The 17,415-nt window shown below is 44.2% G+C and overlaps 1 protein-coding gene across 4 annotated transcripts in view; it reads right to left on the reverse strand.

Annotated features, from left to right (window-relative positions):
- LOC310986537 (calmodulin-binding transcription activator 1-like) overlaps positions 1–14,141 on the reverse strand; it is a 65,667-nt gene extending 51,526 nt beyond the window's left edge. For all 4 annotated transcript variants that reach the window (XM_083972476.1, XM_083972475.1, XM_083972478.1 and 1 more), the window contains exons 1-3: positions 13,866–14,141; positions 11,176–11,271; positions 5,842–5,945 (exon numbers count right to left, since the gene is read on the reverse strand). In XM_083972476.1, coding sequence (XP_083828602.1) covers positions 5,842–5,945; positions 11,176–11,271; positions 13,866–13,890 — 225 coding nt within the window. In that variant the 5' untranslated portion in view covers positions 13,891–14,141. The remainder of the gene's footprint in view (positions 1–5,841; positions 5,946–11,175; positions 11,272–13,865) is intronic.
- Positions 14,142–17,415: the final 3,274 nt, after the last annotated feature.

The raw sequence follows: 17,415 nt of genomic DNA on the forward strand, positions 1-17,415 counted from the left end.
GGAGGAGGAGAGGAGAGGCAGCACTAACTCCTACCTCAGACACCTGGCTTTCCCTGACTAGACTCGTAAAACCTGGTTAATCCCCGCCCCTTGTGAACTTGTATGTGCCGAAATATCTGCATGACTGAAACGCACTGAAACACCGGTTCCCATGCATGCAGCCATCGACGTTTACGCGGCATCTGCAGCTCTTCCATCCATTTTGCTGGATAATTACATGTATCAATAAGGAAATTACATTTATGAATAGAATGAATCTCATTAATTCTTTGCATTGCAGCACGCGCTCGCCTCGCTCTAAATTGCCGGTTTCGGTCAGCACCAAGCTGGACAGTTAATATGTATGTATGGATGGATGGATGGATGGATGGATGGATGGGAAATGGAAGTCACAACAGACATGAGATGACGTTGGGTGTTAATTGGGCTATGCTTGGCTCAGAGAGAGATGGAGAGATAGACAAAGGAGGAGGAGAAAAGGAGAGAGGGAGGGAGAAAGAGAGCCTGGAGGACTAATTAGTGATTATAACTTGGCGCTCTCCAAACATAAAATATTTCTCAACCCAAAAGACAGAGGAATGATTAAAAATAAAAGAATAGGAATCAAACACAAGGAGCTGCGCAACACCCCTCTGGTATAATGTGTGTGTGTGTGTGCGAATCGGTGTGTGTGTATATACATATGTGCATGTATGCGTGCACACGGGCGAGTGTGTGCGGCGGCTTCTTTGCCCCCTCATTAAACTCATGCTTTACTCTGGTAAACGGCAACAGCACAGAGCTCAATGTCAAATGGAGAGGTTACAGCCATAGGCAGGCTCTGGGACACACACACAAACACACACACTCCAGAGCATGTTATGTTAACAAATGCATGAACGAACGACACACCCATTTCATTTTTTAGGAAAAAAAAAAAGAAACTTTCAGTAAGTTTTTCCAAAGGCATACGTTACTTTTGTCTTTGTTCTGACACGGACCAAAAAAAAAAGAAAAAAATGGGGGGTGTCAGCCTGAGCTAGCGTGAGCTGGACATTAGCAATTCACACATCAAAGTCATAAATCAAGGACACCCTTCACCACAGAATAAATGGAACATAGAGGCCTGCGACCGACCGACCGACCGGCTGTGAGCCGTGCTGACTGTATCGCTGCTCAGTTTCCATAATGGATCTATAGTATTTTGTCACGTCGACATCTGGGAACTTGACTGTGTAACGTCATCGCTCCTGTGTGACTCTTCTGTTCACACATTTTTTTATTTTTTTTTCACCTACAGGGAAGCAAAGAAATGTAGGAATACAAGTAACGCATGCATATTTAATTCAATGTATCTATTTAATGGCTCACAAACAACAATGACATGAATAATAAATTAAACATTCACATTCACACACATACACATTCACACACACACAGAGAGCTTTGTTTGGGTTAGCTCACAAACGCAGACGACGCAGGTGAGCAGGAGGAGAGAGTTTCTGACATTTTTTTCACCACAGATTTTATAAGCCTTTGCCCTTCAACGTCTGTTTCTTTCTTTCTTTCTTTCTTTCTTTCTTTCTTTTTTTTTAATCATTATTCATCAGTTGTACGTTTGTTATCGCACACAGACGATGTCACTCTGTCTCTCTTATTACCTTTAATGTACTGCACACATCATAAACGCTGCTGGTGGTGTCACATATGCAACATTGATCATACCATTACATGCACATGCACACACACACACACACACACACACACACACACACAATCTGTTACCATGGCAACACCTCCCATTGATGCACACACATACTTATAGGAGGCAGATGGGGCAGTGGTCTATACCATGTATATGCTTTTTTCTTTTTTTTTTGGATCTGTTTCTCATTCAAGCAATCACGTTAGTGTCACGCAGCAGCAACAGCCAGACACGAGCGTGTGTGAACTGTCAATGAGCTAAAGTTCACAACATCCATACGTCGTCGCTATGTACGTCACCAGCTAAACCGGAGCTTTATTCCGACAAAACGCTGCCTGTGTGTGTTTCATATCGTTTCATTTTGTATCATTTATACCAAAACAATGCCTTTTTTTTCCTCTTTTCTTCGCGCTCGGCTTTTTTTTTTGGCATCCCACACAGTTGAGCGACATGTGGAGCAGACTCACATACAGAGGCACTGAGGCACAGACAGGCTGTCGTCTGTGTGATGTACTGAGGTCTGTACCAACCCGTTTGACAGTTGCATCATTTGAATCATAGTAGGAGGCTGCTCTGAAGTCGAAGCCTTTAAAATGCACATTAGATCACGCAACGACGTGCGTGTTCACACGGTGGCGCGCCGCGTGCACGTTTCGTTTTCGTAGTCTGGATTTGCCTTTTCTGAAAAGATTCTTTATTTGTTATTCAACTCAGACTCTCTGGCCTCTTGAAATGAGACTCAGGATCCCCACAAGAGTAATCAAATCTTTTCATCAACTAAAGTTTGTTTTCGTCTAGATCTAAAAAAGAAAAAAAAAAAAGTTTAATAGCCTCCTTCTTTAAGTGCTCTAAAAGAATTTGCTGAAACCAAACAAGTCATTCCCGATGGATGAATAAAAACGACTCCACCGTCAGTCTGTCCACCTGAGTGTGGTTTGTTATCTAAAACTAGTCTATAGTCTATTACCATGGACAGATACACATACACCCCCAATCTATTATTGAACAAAAGGCTCACGCCTCTGCTCAGCCCTTCAGGGAGGAATCCATCCCTCCATCACAGAATAATTTCACACATCAGTAGGTACACAAAAGAGAGAGAGAGAGAGGGGAAGGAAGAGAGGGATGGAAGAGGAGGAGGAGAGGAAAGGACAGAGAAGAGGAGGAGGAGGAGGAGAAGTGGACGGGGGTAAAAAATGTATGGGGTCACAGCTCAGTGGTTGTTGGAGGCCAAGGTGTCGGGGGAAGCCATGCGTGACAAAACAGAGATCAGAGGATCATATGCAGTCACGCACATGTGCGAGAAAACAAATGCACACGCATGCACGCACACACGCACACACACACACACACACACTTGCACAGACATACGGATGCCAAGAGAAAAGGTGAGAATAAGGACATATCAGATGAAGACTTGTAAAGATTGGGTCTGACTTAATCAGAGGCATCCAAACACACAACGGTAATCTCTTTATCTATCACACTCTCTCTTTTTTTTATTCACACATACACACTCACACAGACACACACACTCGCGCACACACACACACACCCACACACACACACACACACACACACAGAGGATAATCCTAATTCTAAATGCAGACATGTATAAACAGCATGCAGAAGCCCAACACCCAAACAGTGAGGATGAGGAACATAAAACCCGTTGTGGATTTCCTTCTGCGTAAGCATATGGAAATGAAGAATGCTATGGAAACACAAACACACAAACACACACATATACACACACACACAAGTCTGTCTACACGCCAAATAATTACTCGGCATTTCAGCACACACAATGGTCGATAACACATCACCACACTTCATGAGCAATATCTGGACCAGAACAGCATTATATTTTAAGCCAACACACATACACATACATACATAGAGGGGATGTGTCTTAATAAATTAAGTGATTCAAGTTTGACAGCTGACATCTGATTGGTCCAACAATCCCAAATCAAATTGTGTTACACTAGACGCTCCATGTGTGTAAAATTTGATGACCAATGATTTCAAATCTCCAATATACAGCTGATGAAAACTGTTTTACCTCCATGTCTGCATCACAGACAGGTATCATATCAAGAAAACAAAACAAAATCTATATTTTTCTTGCAAGCGGCGACAAAATAATAGCCCACGACGATAATCTGGGGTTGTTGCAAATCCACTCTACAACAGAGGCATCCATAAACCGAAATACATACGTACATGCACAAGATGCACACAGTGAGAACCCCCCACTCCCCACTCCCCCCCCCACCCCCTTCGATGAAAGCACCAAGCAAGAGGAGCAGCAGACACAATGGAGTGTTTAAGTATGCAGGAAACTTTATGCCTGGGTGGAAGAGGAGCTTTGAAGGAATCCGCTGAGGGACACCCAACCTCCCCCTGAACTGAGCCTGTACCTCCTCATCAGAGAGAGAGGGAGAGGGAGGAAGAGGTGGGGGAGGTGGGGGTGGGGGTGGGGGGGCTAGGAGGAAATGAAAGATAGAGATGGAGAGGACTAGATGGTGAGCTGAAAGGGAGACTTATGGAGGAAAGCAGGGGGGAGAGAGCGGGGCAGCAACAAGGTGCTCTGGTCTCGTCGCTGCGCCTTGTGCACAATTGCTCTTGGTTAGACTGATGAAAGGAAAAGTCCCAAACCAACTGTGGTCACGTTGCTCTGATACACACGCACACAGACACACACACACACACACACACACACACACACACACACACACACACACACACACACACACACACACACACACACACACACACACACACACAGCCTATTCATGTGAGCACACTGTTGGGTAGGCGCCGTGCTTAACTCCCAGTATGACCTTCATTGAGATGGATTGCATGAAAAATGTAATGACTTTCCTGAGAGAAAAACCACAGGCCAAATCAGCTTTGCATTGCATAATAATGCCGGACTTGGTAATCAATAACACAAACACACAAACACACATCCATAATGGAGTGCACAGCCTGCACATGGAGAAAATGTCCTCGCAGAGGCCAACCGCATCACAATGAACGGAGCAAACCACCAGTGGAGAGCTGTGCGATGCATAAACAAGGGGCTATTGACGATAAATGCCTGCATCCATTTCCACCCATCAAACACTTCCCTAAGCTAGCAGCTTAAATCTGGACGAGAACATGCAACTCTGGAAAGCTTTTCACACCCCAAAATGTTTTGCTCAGGGTCATCTGTGGCCATGAGTAAAGAGTTGTCCAAACTTAATTTGGCCCCCTTCTTTTTTTCTTTTTTCCTTTACACTGTACCACTTAGCCAGCAGCAGAATTTAACTTATCCATTGTTCATGCTGCAAATATGATGCTAATTTTGGCCCAGAGCGGGACAAACTCAGCCCTATATTGTCCTATATACTGTTAGGTGTGTGTTTGTGTGAAAGCCTCAACAGACAGAGCATACTAAAACGTCTAAAATACGGTTAAGGGTGCGGAAATTGAAGTGCAAAAGCCCCTTAAGTTACTTAAACCTAACTCACTTTTATGATCAAATCCTCTGGGTGCATGGTCACTGCTTTTGTTGTTTATAACTCAGGCGGCTCGTCGACAACATTACACGCCGTAAGTGGAGCATCGTTCACACATAACACAAGACAGGAAAGGCAACTATGAGCAGAAATGTGTCACACATTTATAAGGCATAGCAACAATGTAAGGTTCAGATAACAATCTTTATCCTATCTGACCATTTTTGGGGGGGAGGGACTCTGAGTAACACCCAGCAGTGGACACATACTCGCTCTATGGCCTCATTTGCTGTTTCTCAGCCTCCAAGTCCTAAACTGTTAGACTCAGGAGTCCCTGATCCCTCCGCCTGAACCCAGAGCTGTTTGGATTACAAAGTGAAATAGACAGCAACACGCCAAATCGAATGTACAGTCTCCGAGCCTGGGCTGTTTTTGTGTTTTTTTTCCTCTTTTATTTCCCTGTGTCACAGTTTTAGGGGTCCCATAATGAAAAGCTGCCATTGTGTTTGTTTACCTCCTCTTCATCTCTCAATGTGACATTAGCTGGAGATGCATCACCGGTAAAAAAAAAAAAAAAACAGAAAAATACAACACCATTTCATCTCACTGTCACAGATATTTCCCCTTTTGAGTGCGTTTCATTCTCACCTCGTTGGTGTTCCAGCGGTGGCGCTCCTTGGGCAGAGAGGAACATTTGGGTAGACACTCCAGCAGCTTCTTGGGAAGGTATATCTTCAATTGGCCGGGCTCATCTGGATCAGATGGGTGGTGGGGGAGGGAGGGAGGACAGGGGGGTGAAGATAAAGGAAGATAAATGAGGGATGAGTAGGAAGAGGAGAGAAATTTCTCATCAGACACAGACACATTGTGAGAGGAGAATACCAAAACGGCAGCATCATCTCTGTGGGAAGTGGCTGAATAAAAAAGCCCCGACAAACTTTTATTGTGTAACATTTTAACAACACAATGTGACCTTAGGTAAATTAAATCGTGAACAGATTGTTTCTCAGGCCTATGATGAAGGACAGACTCTTCAGTTTAAATTTTTTATTAAGGTAAAATGTGGTCAATCCAGTTAAAGATCATCCTTGATCATCTGTAAACACTTCCTGAGCAGCTGAGGCTCTTTGGCATCTTAGACGTCAGGCACTATTCCTAATCAATGAGCGTGTCTATATTATATCTTATTCACTTATGAGCGATTCCCATCCCATTGACGAGTACGGTTGATAACTCTGTCAATCAAAAGGTGCAGGCAGGGTGCAGAGGAGAGGTGGCAGTCAGTAGTGCACTTATTGTTTGGACAGCAGGTGGAGGGTTAAGATAAGATAAGATAAGAAGACTTTATTGTCCAATGGTTTAAAAACACAGTGGAAATTTGCCTTTGGCATCTTGGACACGACACCTGGGTCCCAACCCCCCCATCCATCCAGGATCAGATTTGGATTACGATTATAGACGAAATCCATTATCGTACACATTATCGGTTCATTTGGGGTTGGTTACAAATCATGGCCAATCACATGGGCATCTCTTATCCCCTTTAAAAGCAGTGCACTCCCCAAAGTGTTAAACAAACAGTTCAGTAATGGAGTAGAGACTTCAGACTGGCGCCCTCCTGAGACCAAACTAATATTCTTCTGCTGGAGCTGGAGAGCTGCACGTACACACACACACACACAACAGCCCAGATGCTGCTCTGGGCAGGTGATGTTAAATGTTTCTGGACATACCTAAAAAGTCCTCAGAGGAGCACATACTTCTACTTTATTTAGACCCACAGTGATCCCATGCTAACCACAGGAAGGTAGTTTTAAAAAGAAGTTCACTTTTTACCGACTTGGCCTCGGTGATATTACTTTTTTATTTTTATTTTTTTTAATAATCAACAAGCATTGGCTATGAAACCTAATATAAGCATGTTTCTCTCTGTGCCATAAAGCTCCAGTGTCGTTGTCCAAAAAAACTATTAAAAACACATCAGCGAGCAGCACTGTTGCATTAAGTGACAGGTTCCTTCATTACGACCAAACATCAGCGCTGCTGTCGTTTATTTTCAGTAAATCCCACGTACACCGTTCTGCTGCTGGTTATACTCACACACACACCTAATCCACAGCTGAAAATAGCCCCCCCCCCTCTCACCACCGCCACCACCACATATATATGTAGGCTACTCTTTTCTCCTGTTTGAGTAATATTTGCCAGAAGCTGCAGCACCCTGCTGGTTTTAAAAAATGTAACTCCAAAGTTGTGACCTGTTTTTGAAGTTTTAAGTCGTGAGTATACAGGCACCATGAGAGGCATAAACAATTCATTATTGGATTTTTGTTGACAATAACAAAACTATAGCTGCTTTTTATCCTTTAATTGATTTTTTTTATTTTTTTTATCCAGTGTAATATGACGTGACCTCTGGTAGAGGAACAGACAAGCAGCAACACATGAATAATGGAGAATTTTGCTGAGTTTTTTTTCAGAAGGAGGGAGCTATAAGAGTGCACCACCACCCGCCACCAAAAACTACGCCGCCGTCGTCGACAGACATCGTGCTGCTGGATTACCTGTGACACGGCTACTGACTGACTGACTGAGCCTCTCCTCCCCCACCACTGCGGCACGCAACAGAATCACCAAAACACTGAATAGGTGCAGGTGAGGGAAAAAAAAAGAGAAATAAAAATCCCACTGCGCCACAGGAAAATACCACTTCACCAGCGCAAAGCGTCCGCACAAAGGTAGAGCCCCTTGTGTGTGTGTGTGCGTGTGTGCTTGTGCATGTGTGTGTGCTTGTGTGTGTGTGTGTGTGTTTGTGAGTGCGTGCCCAACGGGTGTGCTGCTAAGAAGTCAAAGAGAGAGCACTCAAAGGTTATTGATAAGCATTTGAGTAGAGGGCGTCCATTCATGACTCCCCTGGGAAGATAGGAATTATACTCTACCTGAGGGCAGACGACAGAGGGAGAGTAAAAGAGAGATAGGTGCATGGTGGGGAGGGGGGGTGGAGGGGGTCAGAGCGGGGAGACAGAGAGAGGCAGGGAGACAATGAGCCAGAGAGAGACAGTTAATGAAGAAAAAAAAAAAGAAAGAAACTTAGAGAGAGAGAAGAATCAGAAAGTGAGAATTTTACAAGGACAAGAGATGGAAACAAGGTAAGAGCGAGACAAAGAGAGGTGTGTACTATAGGAGTGGGGTCTAAATGTGTGTGTGCTTATGTGAGTATATAGGTGTCTGAGCAAGTGTGTGTGTGTGTGTTTGTGTCAGTAGGAAGTGTGTTCAGGCACGTATGCTCCCCCTAATCAATTATGCATTTATTAATAGAAGGCCTGAGAAGACAGAATTTCAAACAGCTGAACGGTGCAGCAGCTTAGTTAAACAGCTGAATGGTGCAGCTTAGTTAAAGCCTAATTTCTTTTTTAGCAGCACTCCAGCCTCTCTGCTATGAATGCCAATCAGCGTTTAAACCCCACCCCTCCTGGCTATAACCCCCTTCCCTCCCCCTGCTGTTCTGAAGAATTCTCATCAGAGCCTCGCCTTTGAAATGTACCAGAACCACCACATCAAACAAGACCGTAGCACATGCGTAGGCACACACACACAGTCACGCACACACACACACTCACGCTCATGCACAAATGCATGCACGCTCATACATGCAAACACACACGCATTCGCATACACACACGCAGCGCCTGCCGATCAAAGAACACACATCACAGTATTTGTCCCAGAGTGGCGTCTTTTTCTTTTCTTTTTTTTTTCCACCACCGGTGACCTTGGTACCAAAAATCCCTTTCAAAGCACACACACATACACACCTTCATGGACACACACTGCCATTATCTTAACCTATTCTTACGTTTACACCCCCCGCTTCCTCGCTGACAAGGACTGGAAAAACCAACTTTGCTGATTTGTTGAATGCTGATGAGCGTTTACGCCCCAAAGAGGCTGTACGTACATAGATCACGCACTCACTTGCTAATCTAGTATAAAAAAAAAAAATTTTAAAAAAAGAGAGAGAGAGTGAGAGTCCAAAAGAGTGACAAAGCCTGAATGCTAATGTGAAACTGATGGCTCATTAAGTCATATAGAGGAGGTATGCGTGCTAAAAGTGAAAAATGTTCAACCAAAGTGAAACATTGCTTTGGTAGCCTATCAAATGCCATAATTTAGACGGGAATCACAGCCTCCGACTGATGAATATTTTACCTCATAAAACTGTCATCTCCATATTTAACACAGAAACAAGCCAATGCCCTTGTGAGATGGCTGTCAGTTAATTATAAAACTCTCCTCAGTAAAGAGAGAGAAAAACGTTCCAAATGCAACTCTTAACTCTCCCCCTACCGATATTAGGAGGCATCAGGGGAAATTTTCACATTTTCCCTCTTTTTTCGGGATGAAATTAATGTGACAGAAAGAAAGGCTCATTGCACAGCAGCTAGATAGAGGGATGGAAGGGAGGGAGAGAGGAGAAAGGGAGGGAGGGAGGGAGGAGGGCAGGAGGGAGCGCCAGGGCAGGGAAGGGAAGAAGAAAGAGGGGGAGCATAGCATGGGATGAGCGAGAGTGCAGGAAGAGGGAGGGAGGGAGGGAGACGAGAGAAAAAGGGAGAGCAAAAAGGGGGGAGGGAGGGGAGAAGGGGAGGGGGGGTAGAGAGATGGGCGTGCATGCTAATTTTATCATTCTGCTGATAAACTTTTCCTCCAGTAATCCTCCAGCTGGGACGCGAGAACAGATAGGAGACAGGGATAGGCTCGGGAAGTCTCAGCTCATATTAAACAGCCATCCCAAACAGAACTCTCTGTTCTGCTACATTCTATTCTATTCTGTTCTGTTCTATTCCATTATATTATATTATATTCCATTCCATTCTATTCGGTTCTGTTCTATTCCATTCCATTCCATTCCATTCCATTCTATTCTGTTCTATTTGAGATTTTGTGACAGTCACATTTTCTCCCTCTTGACAGAATAAGAAGGTCTGGTCTAAGTATGACGACATCAGCTTATAGTGAAATGAAAAAGGGGATGGGGAGCAGTGTGTGTGTGTGTGTGTGTGTGTGTGTGTGTGTGTGTGTGTGTGTGTGTGTGTGTGTGTGTGTGTTGGGAAGGAGGGGGTGGGAGGTGTTGGGGGTTGGGGGGGCATACCTTTTCCCTCCCTCCCTCCCTGTACCCATAACCCCCCACACACAAAAAACCTCACTCACTATAAGCAGCATGTCTGTCTGCTCCTCCTCACATCTGTTTATTTTCCTCCAATTTGTCCAACCTAACACACACACGCATGCGCACACACACACTGAGGCAGAGACATGCATCTGTGTCATGTCCTCTGGAATCAATAACCAATCAAAGCAATCATTGCCTTTATAGTCCCTCTAACACACCGCGGCAATCACACACGCTCAGACTCGTACACGACCATGCGGCGACCCCAGATTACACACTCCATCTCACTTCTAGTTTAACCAGGCCCATTGAGGATTATAGATACATAATGCCATGTGTACAGATTAGGTATGACAATAAACTACTGATAGCCAAAGTAAACCCGGCCTTATGTGTGTGTGTGTGTGTGTGTGTGCGTGTGTGTGCGTGTGTGTGCCCACTAATACTGTACTGGCATGCATGAATAAACATGATGTGTAACAGAGCTGAATTGGAATGACGTCTCAGCAGAGACACACAGAGATAGAGTGTGTGCTCGCCTCGCTCTGTCTATGCATGTGTGAGTGTGTGTGTGTGTGTATGCATGTGTAAGTGTGATCTGTTACAGAGCAGATGAGAAGGAGACCTCAGTTCCCGCATCACATCATTCTGCCAGAAGGCTTTTATACTTGCTCCCAGAGTCACCCTGTGCTACAGACAAATGTGTGAGCGGCACTTAAACACCCTCTCTCACAGACACACACATGCACAGACACACACAGACACACAAACATTGTGAGGAGGAGGAGGAGGAGTGTTTGCATGTCTCTTACTGTTGGCGTCAGTGTCGTCACTCTTGGGAGGGGTGTGTCCTGTGTAGCCAACAGCAATCCTGACCATCCGCTCTGGATTTCTTATCTTCTTCAGTCCTACAAAAAATAAAAAGACACATTTAGGGAAACGCTCCAGACTTTGGTTTCCTTGGCAGTCAGTCGCGTACCTCACCTCGCTCTCAAAGCCCCCAGAAACAAAACTCCGAGTGATATGCATGTGGGCTGATCCATTTTCTGATCCACTAACTTGCATCCATTGTGTGTGTGTGTGTTAGTGTGTGTGAGTGTGTGTGTGTCCCCCTGATCGATTGGCCACAGTAGAGATACACTGCCTCCGTGTGTGTGACTAACTTGTACCCAGCTTTAGTTTCTCTTCTCTCTCATCATTTCTCTCTGTTTCCCTGACCACTGTTGCTATGATACAAAGTAGACCAACCAACCAGCGCAGAGGGAGATGGTCTTCCAAGCTATATGGTGGATATTGTTCTCGTGCATTCATTGCCCACTGGTGTAAAGCTATACTCTCTATACTGATAGGGGCGCCGCGCCGTGTTGCCGCCGTGCAGCACATCTGCCAAAAGGAGGAGATGGAAAATAGTGGACTGTCGGGATGCGATTCATTTGGCTTTCATTCAGCGTTGGGAATTACTGCATCTTCCTACTACACATTACACCAAAAAAACTCACACCTCACACTGTGGATGCTATATGTTTGTCAGCATGTGTGTGTGTCTGTGTGTGTGTGTGTGTGTGTGTGTGTGTGTGTGTGTGTGTGTGTGTGTGTGTGTGTGTGTGTGTGTGTGTGTGTGTGTGTGTGTGTGTGTGTGTGTGTGTGTAGGTAGAGTACAGTACAGTACGGGCCGGAGAGGAGTGGTTTTATAGTCGTGTGGTTGAGTGCCTGCTGATCTGCCCATGGGCCTTCTGTCTCATCTACAGCTCTAGTCTTTACACGCAATGGGACTCTCAACCCACGGTCTTCAGTTTGCCTCTGGCTGGCCACACACACACACACACACACACACACAGAAACACACACATGCATGCATGCTTGCCTGCACACATGTACGTGTCTGTGTGTGTCTGACTTTACGCTTGAAAAGGTGCCTCACAAATGTCTGATGCTACTGGAGTTATCCCAAAAAAAGAAGAAAAAAGAAAAAAAAGAGAAGAAATTGCCCCTTGGAGAAATCTTACTCAGCATTGCTCCCTAGTGGAGAGAAGGTCAAAGGCTGCAACTGTCATCTCCAGCATCGCTCAGCTGGGATGGGATGGGATGGGAAGGAAATAAAAAACATAACAAGAACAACTAAATAATACAATAAAACAATAATAAGTGCTGTGTTGTTATTATAGTTTTTAAGTTGTGTTTATTTGCTTAACCCCCGTGTGACATCATCAGCGATACTTAAAAAAGCAGCAGTGAGAATATGAAAGTGATACTGATAAGAAACGGACGAACAACCTGGAGGCTGTTTATAAACACACGTCAAACACACGGAGCATTAAAAAAGCTTTCATTAACCCGTGAGTTGAGCTGCTATATAGAGAGAGATGATATCGCCATGGAGATTCTGGTCATCCCTTAAATAATTCATGAATGAATGAATGAATGAATAACAATCTGAATGAAATGGTAGCTATGTGTATGTGTGTGTGTGTGTAACGATAATGACCCAAAGAGTTTATAGTGAAGGCTGTTTAAAAAAATAAAATAAAATGAAAAAATTAAACTAGATTCATACATGATATGACCTAAAACTGACACACATACACTCCTCCTCCTCCTCCTCCTCTTCCTCCCCCCCTTCCCCTCCTCCCCATCCTAAATGCAGCCAGATTCTCACCTTCACTGCCTTAGCAACCATAAGCTCAACACCAAATGAACACAAACATAAACACACACACATTTTGCACACACTGGATTGTGACTTAAATGAACACACAGCTGGAACTGAAACTGGGAGGTTTTGTGGGGATGGAAACCTTTACGATTCAGTGGTGGTGTAGCAGCTATTATTTTATGCTTACAGAGAAATACAGAGACAGATGATGAACACACACTCGCGCACGCACACACAAGCGCGCGCGGAACACACACGCACAGAAAGCATCTGAATTCCTTCAGCGTGAACCACTCTCATCCTCTCTCTCTCTCATCCCCTTTTATGCTAAACGCTTAAAAAGCAACTCATAAACCAGATACTCAGGAGGGAGAGAAGGAGAGATGCATGGGGGGGCGGGGAGGAGGAGGAAGAGGGGGAATAGATAGATAGATAGAAAGAGAGAGAGAGAGACGCTGGCAAACATCGGACGGTGACGATATTAAAAAATAAAATACATTTAAAAAAAAAACTACCCCACTATCCCGACAGGACAACTCTCCCTCCGTTATTTATCTGCTGTCGGTTAACCGTGCTCTCTCTCTCTCTCTCCACACACACACACAACACAGTCGCTGGTTCAGCACCACCAGCGTCCGTGTTTTCAGGACGGGGCTGGCTGGATGGAAGAAGAGGAAGAAGAAGAAAAGGGAAAGCCCTGCCGCCGCCGTTATCTCCCTCTCTCCTCCCTCTATGCCTCCATCCCTCCTTCATCGCCTCGTCTGAACCCCCCCGAATAGCAGCGGCGGCGGCAGGAAAGGACAGAGGACTCCTCACTCAAATAAAAAACCCCGTTATTTCTTCTCTTACCTTCCGGCTTGTTTTCGGCAGCCATTTCCCCTCCACCGTGCGCCTCATCCCTCCTCCTCCTCCTCCTCTTCCTCCTCCTCCTCCTCCTCGACTCGACCTAGTGGTGGTGGTGGTGGAGGTGGTGGTGGTGGGTGACGGTGGTGGTGGTGGTGGTGGTGGTGGTGGAGGAGAGGAGAGGAGAAGAGGAGGAGGGGTGCCACGCGCGTGCACAGAGAGGACAGCTCAAGGAGGAGGGAGGGAGGGAGAGAGGGAGAGAAGGGGGAGGGAAGGAGGGGAGGGGCTGAGAAAGACAAGAAGGGGTGGGGGGGGTCGAGCCTGCCAGCATCCGGGAGGCGATTGGTCCAAGAGGCGATGATTGACAGCGGGGATCCGTGATGGTGACTCGCGGAATTCTCCATCCCTCCGTTTTTTTATTCGTGGTTGGCCACGCCCCCCAACTCCCCTCCTCCTCTCCTCCCCCCTCCTCCTCTCTCTCTCCTCTCCTCCGACGTTCACGCGCATTCTTCCTCTCTCTCTCTCTCTCTCTCTCTCTCTCTTTCTCTCTCTCACGTCACTGAACGACGTCTGTATTCGAGGACACCTTGACAGCCTCCCACAGCATCATCATCATCATGCTCATCATCATCTTCTCTCTCTCTCTCTCTGTCTCTCTCTCACACACACAAACACACAAACACACACACACACACAGATAAATATACATACACATTTACACATTACTAACATAACACACATACATAAAGACATGTTTTAATGCAGCTATAGGTTTCTCTCTATCGCACACACTGCAGGTTCCCTCTGTTACTATAACACCGAAGTTTCTCTATACTGTGCACCTACACTCTGCAAAATCATTTGAAACTTACCTCACTTTTATCAATAGGACAATTTAAAACCATATAACTACATCTTATTTTACCTCTAACTGCTCCTGCTTTTCTTTTCTTTTTAACTATGTTTCAATTTATCCTTTAACTTCCGGTATTCTGTTTTGCTTTTGTATAGCTATGTTGACAAATGTCTTGTTGTATTCTGTCCTTATATGTTTTGTGTTTCATGATCTCGGGCTATATTGTAAAATGAGGTTACTCCTCCTCAATATATCTCCGAGTTTAAATAAAGGTTATGAAATGAAATGAATTTCCACACACGCAAACCCAGTGTAAACCTGCGATGTAAGGTCGCGTCTCGCCATAAATTATGAACCCACCCCCTCCTCCTCTAACACCAACCAACCAACCAACCAACCAACCCCCCCTCCTGAATTTAAATGAAAAGAAGTGCCTGAAAGAGACTTTTTAGATGCGCGTGGGCTGGCGGCGGGTGCTGTCATTCGCTCGCGCGGTGCTGAAGCTCGCGGTGCTGAAAGGACAGCTCCACGCGCGCCTACACACAGACACACAGACACACAGCCCCGCCGCGAGCACTCACTAGTCACTACCTGCTTTCTTTGAGCCGTGTTATTATTGAACTGAAGTGATGATGATAGGTCAGGTGAAAACTCGTGGGATAAAATGAAAAACATGCTCCCCCCACCCCCCCTCGTTCTCCCCCTCTTCCTCCTCCTCCTCCGGTCTCCCCTTGTTGTTGTGGTTGTGGTTGTTGGCAGGAAATCGTTTTCACCATTGCTGAGGTTAAGTTAATAACGAGCCTGTATTCTCCCTGATATACCAGCTATTTATAATTCCGCCGTTTTACACACATATACGCTGCTATCCCTTCTAAACAGTGTCGGGGCTTAACCGGGACCATTATGTTCTTGTTTGAAGCCCACACTGTCACTCTGCGCCTCGGGGCAGAATATCTCCTTTTTGCACCAAAGAAGCCTTATTTATGTTTGACAGAAAGAATCCACCACTCCGTATAGACACGCTTCACGGAAAACAGAGGTTTTGAATGGCTCGATCGTCCTCCTCGGCTACGTACGTATGCTTTGCGTAGCCCCTGCGTGCAGAGAGAGCACACAAGGTTCTTGGCATAGACTGAGTTCAAGCGGGATGAATGACAATGAGGAACATATACAAGACGTGAAGCCAAAAAAACAAGCTCTGTTCCATTTAAACCTTCAAAACCCTCTGTACAGGAACAAAACAACACATATATAACAAATATATAAACTGCAGCATAATGGTTTAGCCAGACACACATTTAAATTACTTAAAACTATGACATGCAGTAGGTGAACAAAAATATACAACTCTTATTTTGGAGCAGTAGTGTTTTCGTACCATTTAGGTCACTAAAAGGGCTTCAATCACTACATTTAGTTTAGTTAACTATATACATTTTAGGATAAGATGACATACGACTGCTCATCTTTCAATGGAGAAATTTCTATGTTAAACAAGCATACAGGTATAGGAAAAAAAATGCAATGCAAGTAGAAATCACACAGTCTATATTATATACATAAATATTATAAGAAGGGGACTTAAATATTTAAAGTACTTAAATATTAAAAGTATATAGGTAAATAATATATCATATATATTAAAGTGCTATATTGTGATGGGGTGGGGCAGGAATTAGTTTTTTTTTCACCACTGCAAGCAATATTACAATTAAATTTTAATTATCTGGCAGAAGACCATCACAGATCGAAGACAGGAAACAACTATCAAGGCGACAAACTGGGCAACAGCCCCAGACAACAAACACTAACAGCTGCAAAAAAAAAAGGCCATAGATTCACAGTTTGGCGATTAGCCTAATTTGTAGTGATTTTTTTTTTTTTTTTTTGCTACTCTCTGACTCTGTCTTCTTAAAACTGGGCCATAAGTCAAAAAATCAAGTGTTAAGAATCATTATTTATATTACTGGGACTGACAGGCTCCATATTCATGAATCAATTCATTGGTTATCAATTAAAATACTCTGACAGCAAATCTGGGGCCATATAAAGTAGATTTAGGAGTAAAATATATGTGGAGGAGACTTACCCCAACTGCACTGACACTTTATGCACACTTTCTAAATAGTGCATCATTTTTTATATCACCTATTGTCATTTTCTTCTCTGCTGTCTTGTTGTTGTTAGTGTTTTATACAGTCTATGGTTTTTACTTTCTGAATGTCTCCTCTTTTTCATAACATCAACCCGCTAATGGACAACAGATGGAAATCAGCCTGGCATTATTTACATTCAAATGTCCATAAATATGAATTGTCCTTTCCTTTCAAAATAAATAAATTGAAATTGAGACATGGAATGTAGCTCAGTGAATAGTTTGCAGGTATGCTAGCTATTAAGACACCAGGCAAGACAGGTATGAGGTCAGAAAACTGTATGTTATTTATAATCACAGTTTCTCTCTCTCTCTTTTTTGGTAATTTATTAGTCTCTGTCGTTTTGTGTTTGTCCACATTTGCCTGGAGACTTCTGCCTGATTATGGCTTTTTAAAAATATGTTCAACTTTACAAATATTTATTCAAATTAAAATTATTGTTGTAATATCTTAATGTTAATGTTTTGATAATGTGATGGATTGCTAAAAATGTTTTTCCCTGTTATGCTGCCTGCATGTTCAACAGTTATTGAAGCTATTTAAC

Source organism: Trachurus trachurus (genome assembly GCF_905171665.1).
Source record: "Trachurus trachurus genome assembly, chromosome: 5".
Taxonomy (NCBI): Eukaryota; Metazoa; Chordata; class Actinopteri; order Carangiformes; family Carangidae; genus Trachurus; species Trachurus trachurus.